The sequence below is a fragment of the Oncorhynchus mykiss genome, chromosome 9, assembly GCF_057628025.1.
Source record: "Oncorhynchus mykiss isolate SJ-2025 chromosome 9, ASM5762802v1, whole genome shotgun sequence".
NCBI classification, from domain to species: domain Eukaryota; kingdom Metazoa; phylum Chordata; class Actinopteri; order Salmoniformes; family Salmonidae; genus Oncorhynchus; species Oncorhynchus mykiss.
This window is the reverse complement of record NC_143030.1, coordinates 28949404-28968451: the sequence shown is the minus strand read 5'-3', so window position 1 is coordinate 28968451 and position 19048 is coordinate 28949404. Positions and strand designations below refer to the sequence as shown.

The window sequence follows — 19048 nt, the reverse complement described above, 5'->3', positions numbered from 1 at the left end:
AAACAGCAGAGCTGCTGGCAAAACGCACAAAAGTGCTGTTTGAATGAATGCTTATGAGCCTGCCTACCATCGCTCAGTCAGACTGCTCTATCAAATCATAGACTTAATTATAACATAATAACACACAGAAATACGAGCCTTAGGTCATTAATATGGTCGAATCCGGAAACTATCATCTTGAAAACAAAACATTTATTCTTTTACGGAACCGTTCCATATTTGATCTAACGGGTGGCTGAGCCGGGTGGCCCAAACTGTTGCATATACCCTGACTGAACGCAAGAGAAGTGACACAATTTCACCTGGTTAATATTGCCTGCTAACCTGGATTTCTTTTAGCTAAATATGCAGGTTTAAAAATATTATACTTCTGTGTATTGATTTTAAGAAAGGCATTGATGTTTATGGTTAGGTACACGTTGGAGCAACGACAGTCCTTTTTCGCAAATGCGCACTGCATCGTTTATATGCAACGCAGGACACGCTAGATAAACTAGTAATATCATCAACCATGTGTAGTTATAACTAGTGATTATGATTGATTAAGTTTAATGCTAGCTAGCAACTTACCTTGGCTTCTTACTGCATTCACGTAACAGGCAGGCTCCTCGTGAGGCAGGTGGTTATAGATTCAATCTTGCAACCTTGCGGTTAACTGACAAGGTCAAAATCTGTTGTTCTGCCCCTGAACAAGGCAGTTAACCCACCGTTCCTAGGCCGTCATTGAAAATAAGAATGTGTTCTTAACTGACTTGCCGAGTTAAATAAAGATTAAATAAAGGTGTTAAATTTAAAAAAATTGACAAAATCGGCGTCCAAAATTACTGATTTCCGATTGTTATGAAAACTTGAAATCTGCCCTAATTAAATCGGCCATTCCGATTAATCGGTCGACCTCTAATTGTAAGATATGATGGTACAGTACGTGATACTTCCGCACACTCGGTAGTGAAGTGGTGAATTAGTGTGAGGTGAGCTGAGGTGAACGAAGTACGATGATAAGTACCGTAGCTGCTTTCTCGGCCAGGTCTCAATGGAGTTCAAAATGGCGACTGATTGACTGATTCCTACTCTGCCAACCTGGCTCACAGACTATCCAACCAACTGACCAATATTTCCTATTTCAAGACACCCCCAGCAAGTTACACCCCCCTCACCTTGGGGCATGCTGATCTTCTCTCCGTTCTTGCTGCCCTTCAACTTGTGCTTCTTGAAGGTTCCCTTCCTCTTCTTGACGTTGGGCTTCTCCTGGTTGTTCATGTGCAGGATGAGGAGACTGAGCTCCCTCTCGAACACATCCTGCTCCCACTGGGCCAGCTGCTGCTCCCTCTGCCTGAGGAACTCCTCGTGGGACTTCTGCTCCACCGCCGCGCGCTTCAGCTCCTCCTCGCGACAACGCAGCTCCTGGAGACGGGGGAGATCTCAGTTGTAGTTACTGCTGTTATTGCGGTGTTAGCGTTTATAGCAAACATGTAAAACACACACAAAACAAGTTGTGTTTATTAACACACACGCATACATAGGGCCTTCAGAAAGTTCATACCCCTTGACATTTTGTTGCGTTACAGCCTGAATTCAAAATGGATTCAATATAATTCTCACCCATCTACACACAATAACCCATAATGACGAAGTGAAAACATGTTCTTAGAAATGATTGCAAATTTACTGAAAATTAAATACAGAAGTATCTGTATTCCCACCCGAGTAAATGCCGTAGATTTCAAGCTGATTTAAGTCAAAACTGTATAACTAGGCCACTTAGGAACATTCAATGTTGTCTTGGTAAGCAACTACAGTGTAGATTTGGCCTTCTGTTTAAGGTTGCTGTCCTGTTTAAAAAGGTGAATTCCTCTCCCAGTGTCTGTTGGAAAGCAGACAACCAGGTATTCCTATAAGATTTTGCCTTTACTTATAGCAGTATTTTGTTTATTCTTACCCCAAAAAACTCCCTTGCTCTTGCCGATGACAAGCATACCCATAACATGATGCAGCCACCCACCATGCTTGAAAATAAGACGAGTTGTACTCAGTGATGTGTTAGATTTGCATAACCCAAACATAACGCTTTGTATTCAGGACAAAAAGTAAATTTCTTTGCCAATTAGTTGGCAAAGAACAAGTGCCTTGTTGGGAACAGGATGCACATTTTGGAATATTTGTATTCTGTACAGGCTTCTTTTCAATCTGTCATGTAGGTTAGTATTGTGAAGTAACTACATTAATGTTGATCCATCCTCAGTTCTCATATCACAACCTTTAAACTCTAACTGTTTTATTAAAATCGCCATTGGCCTCATGGTAAAATCCCTGAGCAGTTTCCTCCCTCTCCAGCAACTGAGTTAGGAAGGAGAAGGACACCCGTATCTTTGTAGTGACTGGGTGTATTGATACACCATCTAAAAGTCTAAATAATAACTTCACCATGATCAAAAGGGATATTTTTTCTTTTTTTACCCATCTACCAAAATCGGTGCCCTTCTTTGTGAGGCATTGAAAAACCTCCCTGGTCTTTGCGGTTGAATCTGTGGTTGTGGTTGAACCTTACAGATAATGTGTAGGCTACAGAGTTAAGGTTGTCATTCAAAAATCACGCTAACCACTATTATTGAACACAGAAGGAGTCCATGCAACTTTTTGAGATTTCTTAAGCACATACAGTGCCTTGCGAAAGTATTCGGCCCCCTTGAACTTTGCGACCAATTGCCACATTTCAGGCTTCAAACATAAAGATATAAAACTGTATTTTTTTGTGAAGAATCAACAACAAGTGGGACACAATCATGAAGTGGAACGACATTTATTGGATATTTCAAACTTTTTTAACATTTCAAAAACTGAAAAATTGGGCGTGCAAAATTATTCAGCCCCCTTAAGTTAATACTTTGTAGCGCCACCTTTTGCTGCGATTACAGCTGTAAGTCGCTTGGGGTATGTCTCTATCAGTTTTGCACATCGAGAGACTGAATTTTTTCCCATTCCTCCTTGCAAAACAGCTCGAGCTCAGTGAGGTTGGATGGAGAGCATTTGTGAACAGCAGTTTTCAGTTCTTTCCACAGATTCTCGATTGGATTCAGGTCTGGACTTTGACTTGGCCATTCTAACACCTGGATATGTTTATTTTTGAACCATTCCATAGTAGATTTTGCTTTATGTTTTGGATCATTGTCTTGTTGGAAGACAAATCTCCATCCCAGTCTCAGGTCTTTTGCAGACTCCATCAGATTTTCTTCCAGAATGGTCCTGTATTTGGCTCCATCCATCTTCCCATCAATTTTAACCATCTTCCCTGTCCCTGCTGAAGAAAAGCAGGCCCAAACCATGATGCTGCCACCACCATGTTTGACAGTGGGGATGGTGTGTTCAGCTGTGTTGCTTTTACGCCAAACATAACGTTTTGCATTGTTGCCAAAAAGTTCAATTTTGGTTTCATCTGACCAGAGCACCTTCTTCCACATGTTTGGTGTGTCTCCCAGGTGGCTTGTGGCAAACTTTAAACAACACTTTTTATGGATATCTTTAAGAAATGGCTTTCTTCTTGCCACTCTTCCATAAAGGCCAGATTTGTGCAATATACGACTGATTGTTGTCCTATGGACAGAGTCTCCCACCTCAGCTGTAGATCTCTGCAGTTCATCCAGAGTGATCATGGGCCTCTTGGCTGCATCTCTGATCAGTCTTCTCCTTGTATGAGCTGAAAGTTTAGAGGGACGGCCAGGTCTTGGTAGATTTACAGTGGTCTGATACTCCTTCCATTTCAATATTATCGCTTGCACAGTGCTCCTTGGGATGTTTAAAGCTTGGGAAATATTTTTGTATCCAAATCCGGCTTTAACCTTCTTCACAACAGTATCTCGGACCTGCCTGGTGTGTTCCTTGTTCTTCATGATGCTCTCTGCGCTTTTAACGGACCTCTGAGACTATCACAGTGCAGGTGCATTTATACGGAGACTTGATTACACACAGGTGGATTGTATTTATCATCATTAGTCATTTAGGTCAACATTGGATCATTCAGAGATCCTCACTGAACTTCTGGAGAGAGTTTGCTGCACTGAAAGTAAAGGGGCTGAATAATTTTGAAATATCCAATAAATGTCGTTCCATTTCATGATTGTGTCCCACTTGTTGTTGATTCTTCACAAAAAAATACAGTTTTATATCTTTATGTTTGAAGCCTGAAATGTGGCAAAAGGTCGCAAAGTTCAAGGGGGCCGAATACTTTCGCAAGGCACTGTATTTACTCCTGAACGTAGTTAGCCTTGCAATAACAAAGGGGTTGAATACTTATTGACTCAAGACATTTGAGTTTTACCATGTTTTATTCCACGTTGACATTATGGGGTATTGTGTGTAGATCAATGACATCACATCTCAAATCGAATCCATTTTCAATTCAAGCTGTAACCAAATATGGAAAAAGTAAAGGGGTGCTCCAGTTACGTGCATCAATAACAAGCACACTCATACTTCTCCATTTCTATTTCACAAAACGCACACACAATAACCATACAGTCACGGTCTCCTAGCCTCGCTCTAAAAAGACACCCGTTTCCCCTCACCTTCTCCTTGGCCCTGAGCTCATCAAACATGTCCTGGATCTCCAGTTTCCAGTCCTCCTGTAGGGAATGAAAGGAGTCCTGAGGCATCTCCTCCACCACCTGCCTCTCCAAAGCCGTCAGCTGAACCAAGATGGAGGCAAAGTTGGGCCTGTGGTGTGGGTCCTGATCCCAGCACTCTGAAGGCAGACACATTGAGTTTAGACAAATTATAATAACATGCCAATTACGGGTACTCCACTACCAAAGCTCACATAACCCTGTAAGGTCAGGACATGACACAATTCATGCACAAACAAATCTACAACTTAAAGTGCATTATGGCTGTAATTTGGCTAGGCATTGTCAAGTCCGTTTACACGACTGATGGTCAAATTATTTCTTTAGTGCCTTTAACAAATCTAACAATCACCTCAAACTAACAACATCCTTGAGCAGCAGCCTCAATGTATTGCACAACCTAACCAGTAGCTCGGAATGTTTTTCCTGCGCGTGACCAAATCTGACATTTTACGCAACATTCTTTTTGAAATTCAGCCTCCAGGTTTGAGGAAATGGAGAAGAGAGAATTATGGTTGCACCAAATTTAACACACACACACATGCAGGCACGCACAAAGGACTCTTACCTGCCATGAGCATGGCAAAGGGTTCTGGGCAGGTGGAAGGGATGGGGAGGGTGAGTTTGTTAACAGCCACTCCGTAGGCCACAGCCAAACCATCTATGCCCCTGTAGGGAACCTCTCCTGTCAGCAACTCCCACAGAAGAACACCATAGCTGGGGAGGAGAGAGGGGGAGAGGAGGTTAGGGACGTTTCTCTAACCAGTCCCTGGTCTTTCTGGTATTAAATCACATCGGATTCAATTAGTCAACTAATCATGAAGCCATTGATTGACACGTTGAATCAGGTGTGCCAGTGTTGGAAACAAATATGTGGAATGGAATGAGTTTGATGCTATACATACAGTACATTGATGATACATACATAGCACACACATACAGTGCATGGAAATGATATCAACAGCTGAAGTGGGGGGATGCAACTATGCTATACGTTATTAATATAATCATTTATGTATTTATTATATGCAATAATGACGGTCATGGAAGTGCATTACGCTTCTCTAAAACATGCATAAAGACAAAAATAGGGAATAAAGCAATACCTATTAGCTTACTACAATAAAAACATGATGGGGCGGGTCACATACATACATTAGAGGTCGACCGATTAAATCGGAATGTCCGATTGATTAGGGCCGATTTCAAGTTTTCATAACAATCGGACGCCGATTTTGGCCATAAAAAAAAAAATGTACACCTTTATTTAACTCGGCAAGTCAGTTAAGAACACATTCTTATTTTCAATGACGGCCTAAGAACGGTGGGTTAACTGCCTTGTTCAGGGGCAGAACGGCAGATTTTTACCTTGTCAGCTCAGGGATTCAAGCTTGCAACCTTACGGTTAACTAGTCCACGAGGAGCCTGCCTGTTACGCGAATGCAGTAAGAAGCCAAGGTAAGTTGCTAACTAGCATTAAACTTAATCAATCATAATCACTAGTTATAACTACACATGGTTGATGATATTACTAGTTTATCTAGCGTGTCCTGCGTTGCATATAATCGATTCGCGAAAAAGGACTGTCGTTGCTCCAACGTGTACCTAACCATAAACACCAATGCCTTTCTTAAAATCAATACACAGAAGTATATATTTTTAAACCTGCATATTTCTCTAAAAGAAATCCAGGTTAGCAGGCAATATTAACTCTGAGACTTGGAGTAGTTGTTCCCCTTGCTCTGCATGGGTAACGCTGCGTCGAGGGTGGCTGTTGTCTTTGTGTTACTGGTTCGAGCCCAGGGAGGAGCGAGGAGAGGGACGGAAGCTATACTGTTACACTGGCAATACTAAAGTGCCTATAAGAACATCCAATAGTCAAAGGTATATGAAATACAAATGGTATAGAGATAAACTGTCATATAACTACAACCTAAAACTACTTACCTGGGAATATTGAAGACTCATGTTAAAAGAAATCACCAGCTTTCATATGTTCTCGTTTTGAGCAAGGAACTGAAACGTTAGCTTTTTTTAATAGCACATATTGCACTTTTACTTTCTTCTCCAACACTTTGTTTTTGCATTATTTAAACCAAATTGAACATGTTTCATTATCTACTTGAGGCTAAATTGATTTTATTGATGTATTATATTAAGTTAAAATAAGTGTTCATTCAGTATTGTTGTAATTGTCATTATTACAAATACATCGGCGTTGAAAAATCATAATCGGTCGACCTCTAACACACACACACACACACACACACACACACACACACACAGCAAAGTACTTGAAAGTGTGGAAGATCCAAGGTCAGAGACCTAGCCAGGATACCAGCCTCTCCCTCAATGTGATCAAGACAAAAGGAGATGATCGTGGACTACAGGAAAAGGAGGACCGAGCATGCCCCCATTCTCATCGACAGGGCTGCAGTAGAGCAGATTGAGAGCTTTAAGTTTGTTGGTGTCCACATCAACAAACTATCATGGTCCAAACACACCAAGATAGTCGTGAAGAGGGCACGACAACACCTATTCCCCCTCAGGAGACTGAAAATATTTGGCATGGGTCATCAGATCCTCAAAAAGTTATACAGCTGCACCATCGAGAGCATCTTGACTGGTTGCATCACCGCCTGGTATGGCAACTGCTCGGCCTCCGACCGCAATACACTACAGAGGGCAGTGCGACCGGCCCAGTACATCACTGGAGCCAAGCTTCCTGCCATCCAGGACCTCTATACCAGGCGGTGTCAGAGGAAGGCCCTAAAAATTGCCAAAGACTTCAGCCCCCCTAGTCATAGACTGTTCTCTCTGCTACCGCACGGTAAATGGTACCGGAGCGCCAAGTCTAGGTCAAAAAAGTATTCTTAACCTAAGCCATAAGACTCCTGAACAGCTAGTCAAATGGCTACCCAGACCATTTGTATTGTACCCCCCCCCCATTTTTATGCTGCTGTTTCTCTGTTTATTATCTATGCATTGTCACTTTACCTCTACCTACATGTACATATTACCTCAATTACCTGGACTAACCAGTGCATGTCGACTCTGAACCGGTACCCCCTGTATACAACCTCGCTATTATTTTATTGTTGCTCTTTAATTATTTGTTACTTTTTATTTTATTTTAACCTTTTTTTTTTATCTTCAGTTTATTCTAGTAAATAGTTGAACATTTATTTTTCTTAAATCTGCATCGTTGGTTAAGGGCTTGTAAGTAAGAACTTCACTGTAAGGTCCATCTTTGATTCGACGCATGTGACATAACATTTGATTTGATTCAATTTCACAGTTCCACACACACGCTCTTCCGAAAGCGCTGTAGGCTGTCTTGTAAGTGGGGAGTGTAGCCTGCAGCGTTTTAATATAGTCCTTTAATTACTCTGCCACTCCGCGGCTCTGTTTTTGCCAGCATCGGAAATCTACAGCTTTATGAAGAAGGGCTACAGCATGTCCAGATCGCACCCTATTTCCTAAATAGTGCACTATAAAAGGACATAGGGAGCCATTTTGGGACACAGCCACGGAGATGGATAAAGGAGAATAGAAGAGGTCAATATTGGCCCTCATTTTCATACCAGGTTCATAACACCCTCTCATTAACATATGCAAAGTAAAACAGAAAAAGCTAGTTTGGGAATAGTGAAGTGTCTCAGGAGAGCATGAGAAAGAGATGTGTGTGTTGTGTGTACAGTGTGCTATTTTGGATACACTTCCTGTGTGTGTCACTGGTACGAAAATGCATGCGCACTAATACACATTCACACAGAAAAGAGAAAAAAAACACACCCCCTTCACAGATAAACGGTTGTGGTCAGGTCTGCTGTGTGGCCTTACCTCCCTCCCTCTCTAGCTCCATGCAGGGGGACAATAGGACAGTGTGCCTGACACGTCTCACACAAAGCACAGAGCAGGCTTTCAAGTGCTGCTGCTATCACATGGCTGTACCCCTCCTGCAACCCATCCCTATTATATCACTGTCAGAGAAGGTGGAGGGGGTGACAAGTTCCCACAGTCCTGGCACATAAATAGTCTCGTCATTTATCTTTATTTTTAATTCAATTATTTTAGCAGGGAAGTTGGCATCTCTCAACAAGGAAGTTGGCATCTCTTGTCATCATGTACTGCTCCACCCCCCACACATGCAAACACACACACCTACAAGCCCCCTTACCTCCAGACGTCGCTGCCCTTGGAGAAGGTGGAGGACTTGATGACCTCCGGCGCCATCCAGGCATAGGTGCCCGCCGTGCTCATCTTGGTGGTATTGTGCCACTCCCGCGCCAGGCCAAAGTCTGTGATCTTCAGGGTTATCCCTTCCATACAATCATTCTCCATAGGCTGGGCCAGGAGGACTGGGAGAGAGAGAGAGAGAGAGAGAGGAAAGAGAGCAAGAGACGCTTTGATTGAGACATTACATTTTAGAGGCGTGGCAGATGATCTGAGCCAGCGCAACGTACAGTTAAGCGCGTTCAACTTAAGGTTCCAAGGGACGACAACCACCGGCGGCAGTCATAGTAAAGTAAACACTTTCAGTAATAAAGCAACTGTCAGCAGAATCAGTGCTACTAGGAAAAGACAAGCAAAACCTAAATAATATTTACACTCGTCCGGACCGTATAAAGCAAGGTGGGTGTGAAGGGGAACACTTCAACACTCTTATTAAACTATTAAATGCATGAAGTAATTATAATGCATCATTGCAAAAGGGGATTTAGAACTTTTCATAACTAAGTATTAAGCCACTTCGTGACCCCCCCTACACACACACACACACACACACACACACACACACACCACACGCCTTTCACATCCTCTTCCCTTTATTCTTTTAGATCGGTGAGATCAGACTTAGAAGAAGAAACTAACACTGATAAGACCTTCTATATCTATACAGTAACATCACCGCTCTTTAACCTCCAGACAATGGGCACATATCATCCTTTCATCATAGATATCTAGAATGATACGCTCTGGAATAGAACTGAGCTAATGGAATACAGAGGCATGTTCATTTTATGTCCTGATACTCATCTTCTCGGCCCCTTGTACCTGCACGTCTTCATGTGATGGTTAGCTATGCTATGCATAGCTAACCATCACATGCTAGGCACAATGCTAGGCACATGCTAGGCACATGCTAGGCACAATCAGCCTACATGCTAGGCACAATCAGCCTGCATTGAGAAGCCTTGGATTAGCCTATTCCGCCTCAGCATGCAAACCTGAGGTCAGGCATCCTCCCTCCTCTCGCGTGTGAGGTGAAAAGAGGCGAAAGCTCTGGAAATACGCCTTAGAATGACACGCATGTGTTAGGACGGGTCTATGCCCTCCCCTTTGGCAGCCCAAATGGGTAACCTCAGGGTGAGAGACGGGCAGCCAACGTCCAGAGAGAAAGACAGAGAGTCGGAATTATGGAATCCTTTTTTTTTTTAATGGGGAAGTAAGCCTTCTGCTATTTCCAGACACTTTCTGTTTTTTTCAGGGTATAAGTGCATGTTTTCTTTCTGTCTGTCGTCTCTTGCCTTCTCCCTCTCTGTATCGGGCCTCTCTTTCTCTCGCACACACACACACAAAACGCACACGCTATAGTCTCTGGCTCCCTCCCTCTGCACACATCCTGTGCTCTGCCTGGCAGAACGGCCGCTGCGCCGTGTTTGACGTCACAAAGGAATGCATCACAAGAGTGTGGGGTGGGGGGGGGGGGGGTATTGTGAAAAGGCTCAGCTCTCACAATGAACCTCTGGCACCATCACTTCACACTGTGCAGGCTCGGCCACACACACACGCATGCATTTCAACAACTAGAAAGACAGAGAGAGAACAGTGGACACATGTTCACACATGGGAACACACCCACAGTGTCAATTAAAACATACATACTGTACACAGAGATACCATAGGAACACACCCACAGTGTCAATTAAACATACGTATCTTGGCGTATCTAAAAGCACAGACACAGGTATGGGAGCTGTGTTCAATGTGAACAGATGTGCCACAGATCCATGGCATGAGATTGTGGGATGAGAACCAGACAAATGCCCTCCGTCCCTTTGCATCTCTGTAATGTCTTCCTGGAGAATCAACCGTTTTTTTTGTCATTTATGTGCGTCAGAGAAACTTCCATGGACTTCCTGTTCTTCATAGGATTTCCACGAAAACCCATGGTCTTAGTAGTTATCAGGCGACTAAATTAAAAACCAAACCAAACTGGATCGATCGACTTTTCATTGGCTCGTCCTCCTTGTAGCAGAAACGTAAAACAACAATAAAACAAGTCTCCATTCATTCCATCCTCTTGTTGTTGTTGTTTTCCTTTAGTATACAGCCCCTCGATGGGATAAATACTTACCACACTAATCTATTGTACTCTCTTCAATGAAACCTAACTAGTTTGTCAGTCAACTAGTGTTGAGCACATTTCAAAACAAGCTTACGTCCCAAATAGCAACCTATTTCTGACATAATGTACTACTTTTGACCAGAGCCCAATGGGCCATGGTCATAGGTATAGGCAATAGGGTGGCATTTGGGACTCAGCCACGCTCTGGGCAATAACCTCCATTTCCTCTCGGTCTGCTCTTGTGACCTAACCTCCAGGAAGTGACGCCAATTGGACCAAAGGGCTCTGGCCCTTCCTCGAAACAGAGGATCCCATTTCACCGTCGTGCTTTACGAGGCAGATTAAGCTGAAACCTATTTTTAGAAACAGGGGTTAACAGGGGTCATTTGGCTTCCGGCAACTGATTGAGACAGCTGGAGAGGAATGTGGGATATATGGGTGAGTGAATCAAATCGGTCACGCCGATGAGAGAGGGTTGGTTGTTATCGACAATAAACTGACCGAGTCGAGTGTCTGCCAGGGTTGTGACCTGTGGCGGCTTGAATAACTTGCAGTAACTAAAAAGAAAAATTATCGAGACGTACAGACACAGACAGCGTTTTAGCAGCATCAGAACGCTCAATATTCTTCCTCCATTTCCTTTGTTGAGGCAGAGTACATCCTCAATTAAGACACCCTTTGGCCCCTCCCAACACATGACCACACCATTCTCCCCTCAATATCACTGGCTGCTAGAACCACAAACAGTGAACTGGTCTAGTATGTAACCATTGCAAAGCTCCGCCTTATCTCAGCTCACTGGTCACGATAACCACACCCACCCGTAGCATATGCTCCAGTAGGTATATCTCACCAGTCACCCCCAAAGCCAACACCTTATTTGGCCGCCTTTCCTTCCTGTTCTCTGCTGCCAGTGACTGGAACGAATTGCAATTTTTTTTATTTTATTCAAAATAAATTCAAAATAACTAATCGCTGAAGCTGGAGACTTATGTCTCCCTTACTAACTTTAAACATCAGCTATCTGAGCAGCTAACCAATCGCTGCAGCTGTACATAGTACATCTGTAAATAGCCCATCCAATCTACCTACCTCATCCCCATATTGTTTTTATTTACTTTTCTGCTCTTTTGCACACCAGTATCTCTACTTCCACATCATCATCTGCTCATTTATCACTCGTGTTAATCTGCTAAATTGTAATTACTTCACTATTATGGCCTATTTATTGCCTTACCTCAAGCCATTTGCACACAATGTATATATACTTTCTTTTTTTTCTATTGTGTTATTGACTGTACGCTTGTTTATTCCATGTGTAACTCTGTGTTGTTGTTTGTGTCGCACTGCTTTGCTTTATCTTGGCCAGGTCGCAGTTGTAAATGAGAACTTGTTCTCAACTAGCCTACCTGGTTAAATAAATAAACACATTTAAAAAAATAAATGGACATCCACGGCATGACATATCTCGGGTTTCACTAAACCGATTTACCAGACTAGAAGTCTAACACGCTGACCAGACCAGACACGCCGCATGCGCGAGCGTCGCAAAATAAAATGTTCAGTGCGATCTGCGTCAGAAATAGGAATGACTTCTATTTTAGTCCTTGGCATCGCAGACTCTCGTTGGCGCGCGCGAGCAGTGTGGGTGCAATACGCGACTTGTCCTGTCTGCAGGCCTATGTAAGGTTATAGTAACAGATAACTGGTCACTCATTGGGAATAAGGTGAACAAGGACATGTGGCACTAGACCCAGTGTTGGTCCCTGCTAGCCTGCCCAGCCCTAGACAACCTCCTGACACAGACAGGGCAACCAAACAACAACGCCTGCGACACGGCAGCTACATCCCCATGGCAACGGGACTCTGTTTAGTATTGTTTGTTGTTCAGAGAGAGAGAAAGAAAGAGAGTAGGTAGTCACTGAAATGACCCTAGACATGTAAACCAGCCAAGCCTATCTACAACAGAATATCTATATGGAAAGGAAGCTCAACTGCTCTATTGCATAGTTGTATGTGGGAAGAAAAATATTGTGTTTTCTTATTTAGGGGCACTCGGGCTATTGACATCTCAAGAGTGTGGATGAGACTGACACTGACATGCACTTCACGCACCACCAAGGAAGGGCTGTGGCCCCATTTCATTTCCACAGCAGCTTATGAGAGAACACACGTTTGCATTCTTCAGAGGCACGTCGATCCAAGAAGTGTAGGGAGTTGCACACAGATTTTGGGTGTTCAGCGGGCATATCTTGAAAGGAAAAGGGGTAACGGAATAAGGGCCGGGAGTATCATGAAATCCTAAATCTCTGTTGGCAGGACACACACATAAGAAGCTCACCTGCGTTGCCAGCTTGACTCAATTCATTAGTAGCATGACATTGACCAGTAATTCACAAAAAGTGGCCAGCTGCACCAAACTACTGTTCATCTCGCTCTCTCTCTTCTTACCCCATCACTTCACTACACTCTCTTTCTCTGCTTCCATATCTCCCTCGCTCTCAAAACTGAATGCGCGAACCACTGCATTTAATCACGGCAGGGTAAGCGGGAACATGGACGTCTACAAACAGACCAGATATTCCCTCTGTAAAGTCATTAGAGAGGCAACACGACAGTACAAGGACAAGGTGGAGTTGCAATTTAGCGGCTCGGACACGTCACGGACGCCTCGCTCCGGGACAAGTTAACACCTTTGAGGAAAACACCGACTCGGGCCACTGCCGCCCACGAGGACTGTGAGCTCTCGTTCTTTGGCGCTGATGTAAGATATTTAAACATGTTAACCCTACCGCAACACAAGGGTGCGTGCTCAGCCCCCTCCTGCGTGGCCACGCAAGTCTCCAACTCAAATCATCAAGTTTCCTGACGACATAACAACGGTAGGCCTGATAACCAACAATGAGACAGCCTACAGGAGGAGGTGGAGGACCCTGGCAGAGTGGTGCCAGGAAAATAACCTCTCCCTCAACAAAACGAAGGAGCTGATCGTGGACTTCAGGAGACAGCAGAGAGAGCACACCCCCATCGATGGAGAGGGTGAGAACCTTAGTTACTGTTACTAGCCGGAACTCTAGCCCAGGGGTTCCCAAACTTCTTCACTCAGGCACCCCCCTCTTCCAGCATTGGGAAACATCTCATGCCCCTCCCCTGTGTGCGGGGGCGCGCCACATCTATTTCTATGGGCACAAGCATTGTTCATGACACAAACTGTTTACACCCCTCTTCTTGGTAGAGAGAATTTTGCAGGTTTTAAAGCATATTTCCTGCAATTCTACACATTCTGTCATGGGGTGCAAAGAAAATGTTGCAGTTTTAAAACACATTTTTCGAGCAATTCTATGCACGTTGCCGTGTCAAATGTGTATTGATGTGATATTTGAGTGACAACAAAAATTACAACAATATGGCCTAAAAAAAAAAAATGTCAAAATCAAAAACCTTCAACCCTAGTTGATCTGGACATTTCTGACAAGTTATAAAATGCTGTCTATAGAAAAAGGGCAGCAGTGACTGACATGAGAAGAGGAAAAGTGATGATGCACTACCCAATTTATTTTTACAACTTCTAAGAGTAAGTTGAAAGCTGCACCGAGTTCCCTATATGATCATGGCTGTTGGCTGATGTTATGGTCGGTATGTATGTGTGTGTGTGTGTGTGTGTGTTTGGGAACCATTGCTCTAACTTACACCTTAGAGACCGCTGCCCTATGTACATAGTCATTAAACACCGGTCACTTTAATAATGTTTACATACTGTTTTACCCACTTCATATGTATTCTAGTCAAGCCTCATCCTATAGAATCACTGCTGTACACATCTTTTCTATTCATATACGGTCTATTCAAGCCATTATATAGATATTTCTATTGCGGACTCGGACATGGCTCATTCTGATGTGTCTTAATGTTTTGGTGGATTTGTGTGTATTGTTAGGTATTACTGCACTGTTTGGAACTAGAAACTGCACCTGCAATAACATCTGCAAAAAATGTGTGTACGCGACCAATAAAGTTTTATTTGATTTCATCTCTCTCTCTGCCCTCCCCTCCTGTGTGTTTGGGCCGGCTCTGCTCTCTGCCCGTAGGCGAGGGAGAATTCCGACATGGGAGGGGGCTTTCCCCACGAAGAACGGGAGCTTTGTCCCCTGAGGGACAGAGCCATAGGCTGACAGACAGTCTGGCAACCTCTAACACTGACATAGTGATAGAGGGAGAGAGAAACCGAAAGAGAGAGAAAGAGAGAGAGGGAGGGAGACAGAGAGATATGGACGAATAGCAGCAAAACAGCAACTTGCAAGAGAACACAACTCGTGATTAACCTGAAACATATTAGAGTTGATGTGGTATTAACAGGGCATTTAGTTACTTGGCATTATAAAAGACAAGTTCTCCTCAGACCCTCGGCCTCCTCTTAAGAAGGGCGCGTTAAGGGATTGCTCTGTCAATGGGTTCTTCATAACATACACCAAGTCTAGTCATTGAGTATTTTCCTCTTGGCAGCTGTGCGTAAAGTGCGTAAAAGCTAAATTCACCTGTACAAAACAACAATGCTACAAGTCTCTCTCAAGCAGTGAAGCTGACATCAACATCAGTCGTTGAAGTTTAACCTCCATTAGCTCAGCCTCCTCAAAGACGATCGAGATTTTGGACTGTCTGCTCTAACAATGGGAATACATGTCAGCAAAGGCAGAAGGCAGGCAGGAGGCAGAACATTCTAGTTCATGAGAGGGCATGTGAACAACAGGCACAACTCCAATATATATATATATATATATTTTTATTTTTATTTTTTTTTACTCGAAGTTGCCAGGATGCCACGGCGTCCACTTATATCAGGATATTTGTAACAACCTAAATATTACGAAAACTCTATTCGATCAAATAAGCCTCACTTGAGCAAATGAGCAATACAATGTTAATGTTGACTTAATTTGACTCTCTCGCTGACCTCCATACAGAAAAAGACTAACTTGGGCTGCTTCGTGCTTTATTCTCGCGCTGACAGATTTTGCGGCGGAGTCGGCCCTTTCGCGCCGGCCTCTCTGGTATCCTAGGAAACTCAGACCCTGGGAGTTAATCCACGGTCAACCTCACAGGGTGTAGAGGTCAGGAGGTCGGGTCAGAGGTGGCTGGTGTATAAGTGGGCGGTTACTTCCTACTTTTTTTTTTTGAAAGACGGTCCCCTTTATGCAACATAGTACAATGTGATGGTCCCGTGTCGTGCATTGATCTAGCTAGTTATCAAGGTTTGATTGACAAGAAATGTTCACTAATGTTTGCACAATCGCGCAGAACGGCACTGGAACAGATCAAAATCGGTTTCAACTTACTGAGAGAGACGACAAAAATGTAGCGGTAATGATAAGCATACCTCGACTCCACCGGTTCTGGTGCCACCTTAATTGGGGAAGACGGGCTCGTGGTTAATGGCTGGATTGGAATAAGTGGAGTGGTATCACTACGTTTGTGCCGTTCCAGCCATCTTTATGAGCCGTCCTCCCCTCAGCAGCCTCCCCTGCTTGACTCTGGTACAACAGCTGCATGCACACATACAAATGCTCAGGTACAGAGAAGCATACAGGATGTACAGAGAAGCATAACAACAGGACAATTAGTCAAATCGTTCTAGCCAAATGGTAAGAATTCTCCATCGGCTCACTTTAGAAAAGATGCCAAACCAAGCCAGTGAAAGAACTAGCTGGAAGCCTGGAAAAGACCTCTCCCTGATTCCCTGGGTTTTGGAACTCTCCACATCTTCTGTGGTGTGACCTTAGTGTCTCGTTTGGTCCCTCACTCCTCTCATTCACTGGAGTTGTGTTGTCCAGGCCCTCATCCTCCTGCTCTCTGTTCCACACAGCATATTATTCTGGAACTATTAGTTGTGTGTGTGTGTGTACACATACTGTCTGTGCATGTGTGTGTATATCCATGCATGCGTGTATCCAAGCCAACAGTGTGTGTATGGGAATCCCGTGCCAGCTCCTACCTGCCCCCCTCCCTGCCTATGCCAATCAGACCCTGGGATCTCAGGATGCAGCTTGCCCGGCCTTTCCAAAATAAAGAGAAGGGAACACAGAGCTAGAGGGGAGGCCAGCTACCCTCACCCCTCCTGGGCCTACTGCACTCTTATCACAGTCCGCCAGACACTGTTCCAATGGGAAAGCAGCTGAGCCTTGCCCTGACAGCCTCCACAGAACCTGGCACTGCCACCCAATCACAGGTGATTCCTGTTAGGCAGCAACACACTGGTATTGAAGCAGTCAGTGAAAAGGATAAAAGGAGACGTTTGTTCCTATTGAGGCCGAGGGAGTATTTCCTTGCCACGGTCTGTCGGCTGCGTTTGCTACTGTAGATTAGGGGTTGGAACGTCGTCGTTTCATCCAACAGCGACAAACAAGAACGGCTATCAACTTTGTGTTCTACTTTATTTTTTTATCCCGGATTGATTGAAAATAGAAGACGGGAATTGACCTACAGCAAGGTTATTTATTCAATCGATTTGTGGCTACATTTAGCATCGAACCTGTTTCTATCTCCAAGACCAGGATCTCATTCCAGTTGGAGGCCATTTCCTCCACAAAACAGAATATAGTTTGCTTTCGGTTTGAATATGCAGATGAGTTATTGATCTGAATTTACGAGTACCATCTCCTCCTACTCATCCCATGACCTATTTACCCAGTTAACTACAAAGTAAAGCTACCACTTAACAAAAAGTGACTAACTGGCCATAACGGTCAAGCCCCAATGGTATCTCTAACCATTTAATTTACATACAACACCTCTTGGATTTACTTTCAAAATGTCCATATCAGGGCCTGTATTCATACAGCATCTCAGAGGAGGAGTACTGATCTAGAATCAGTTTTGCCTTCCTAGATCATTGTGAAAAAGATGACAAGGACAGGGGGACCTGATCCTAGATCAGCACACTTTAGCCTAGTATTGTTTGTCTCTGACAATAGACTCGACTGGCAAAGCTACTCTATTGCCGCAGCAGCCCCTGCTACAGATGATGAAAGTCAACATGCCAGACTTATAGAAATACAGGTTGCAATTCAGGAGTTTATCAAGTTCAAAATGTCTCTACATCCTGGCCTGAATACCTCACATGCCGCCACTACGGGCTAAATGTCCAAACTGCCCTCGTAATTCTCCTCAGTGAATTTGGGAATGTTGATGTGTGTGAGAACAAGTGTGTAAGTAACGAGACTGCCAGTGTGTGTCTGGGAGTGCAGAGCAACACAGGGGATGTTTTCAGTGTGCTGCGTTGCGGCGCTAAGGACCCTGAACAAAAACACATCCGTATACCACCAGTATATCAGATACTTATCCACTCTGGGAAGAAAAAGAAAAAAAAAACATGTTCCAAGATGTACTTAAACCGTAGTTCTTCTTTAAAAACATTTTTTAAAAAGGGCCATTCAATTTAGTTTGACTCCTCCAATGCTTAGTGTGGAATTTCCCACGTGATTTCAAACTATAGTGTATATTTATAGTGGGTGTAAATATAATGTGCGTGAGCCAATGTGTTTATGACCGATTGTGTGTATCTGAGGGCCGAGGTGTCAGTGACTGACTGATAAGGGGTCCCAAGGTATGTGTGTGTGTGTGTGTGTGCTGGTACTGGGAATGCGAGAGGAAGAGGCTCCTCTCTGCTGTACCTTCCTCTGTATTTACATTCAACAGAAGTCCAGTTCTGGCCTCCAAGACCTTCCTCTGTGTGCACCTTCTTCAATGATCCTGTTCAATCAGCATCTTCCATTCACACAGTAAGTACAATCAGCTTCACTGATTTGTAACAAAGCTGTAGGCTTTTATCTTTTAAAATCTCTACACCTATAGAAAGTGTCTTTCACCCTTAAAATGGACAAATTTAAATTAAAAAAAATTTACAACCAAATATCTATTTTTGGATGTAAATGGCATGTTAAAGTATCCAGACACGTTTGTGATTTCACGTTTTACCCCAAAACAGCAAATCCATTCCATATCCTTGTAGTATGGGGGTCCCCCAAACAAACACCCAAATACATCATTTTAGAAACGGCAATGCGATCAGTATAGTGATGCA

The 19048-nt window shown here is 43.6% G+C and overlaps 1 protein-coding gene across 1 annotated transcript in view; it reads right to left on the bottom strand.

Annotated features, from left to right (window-relative positions):
- Positions 1-19048, bottom strand: part of LOC110531839 (mitogen-activated protein kinase kinase kinase 11) — a 41659-nt gene that overhangs the window by 12613 nt on the left and 9998 nt on the right. The window contains exons 2-5 of the mRNA XM_021615288.3: positions 8800-8980; positions 5188-5336; positions 4563-4738; positions 1158-1404 (exon numbers count right to left, since the gene is read on the bottom strand). Of these exons, the coding sequence (XP_021470963.2) occupies positions 1158-1404; positions 4563-4738; positions 5188-5336; positions 8800-8980 (753 nt within the window). The remainder of the gene's footprint in view (positions 1-1157; positions 1405-4562; positions 4739-5187; positions 5337-8799; positions 8981-19048) is intronic.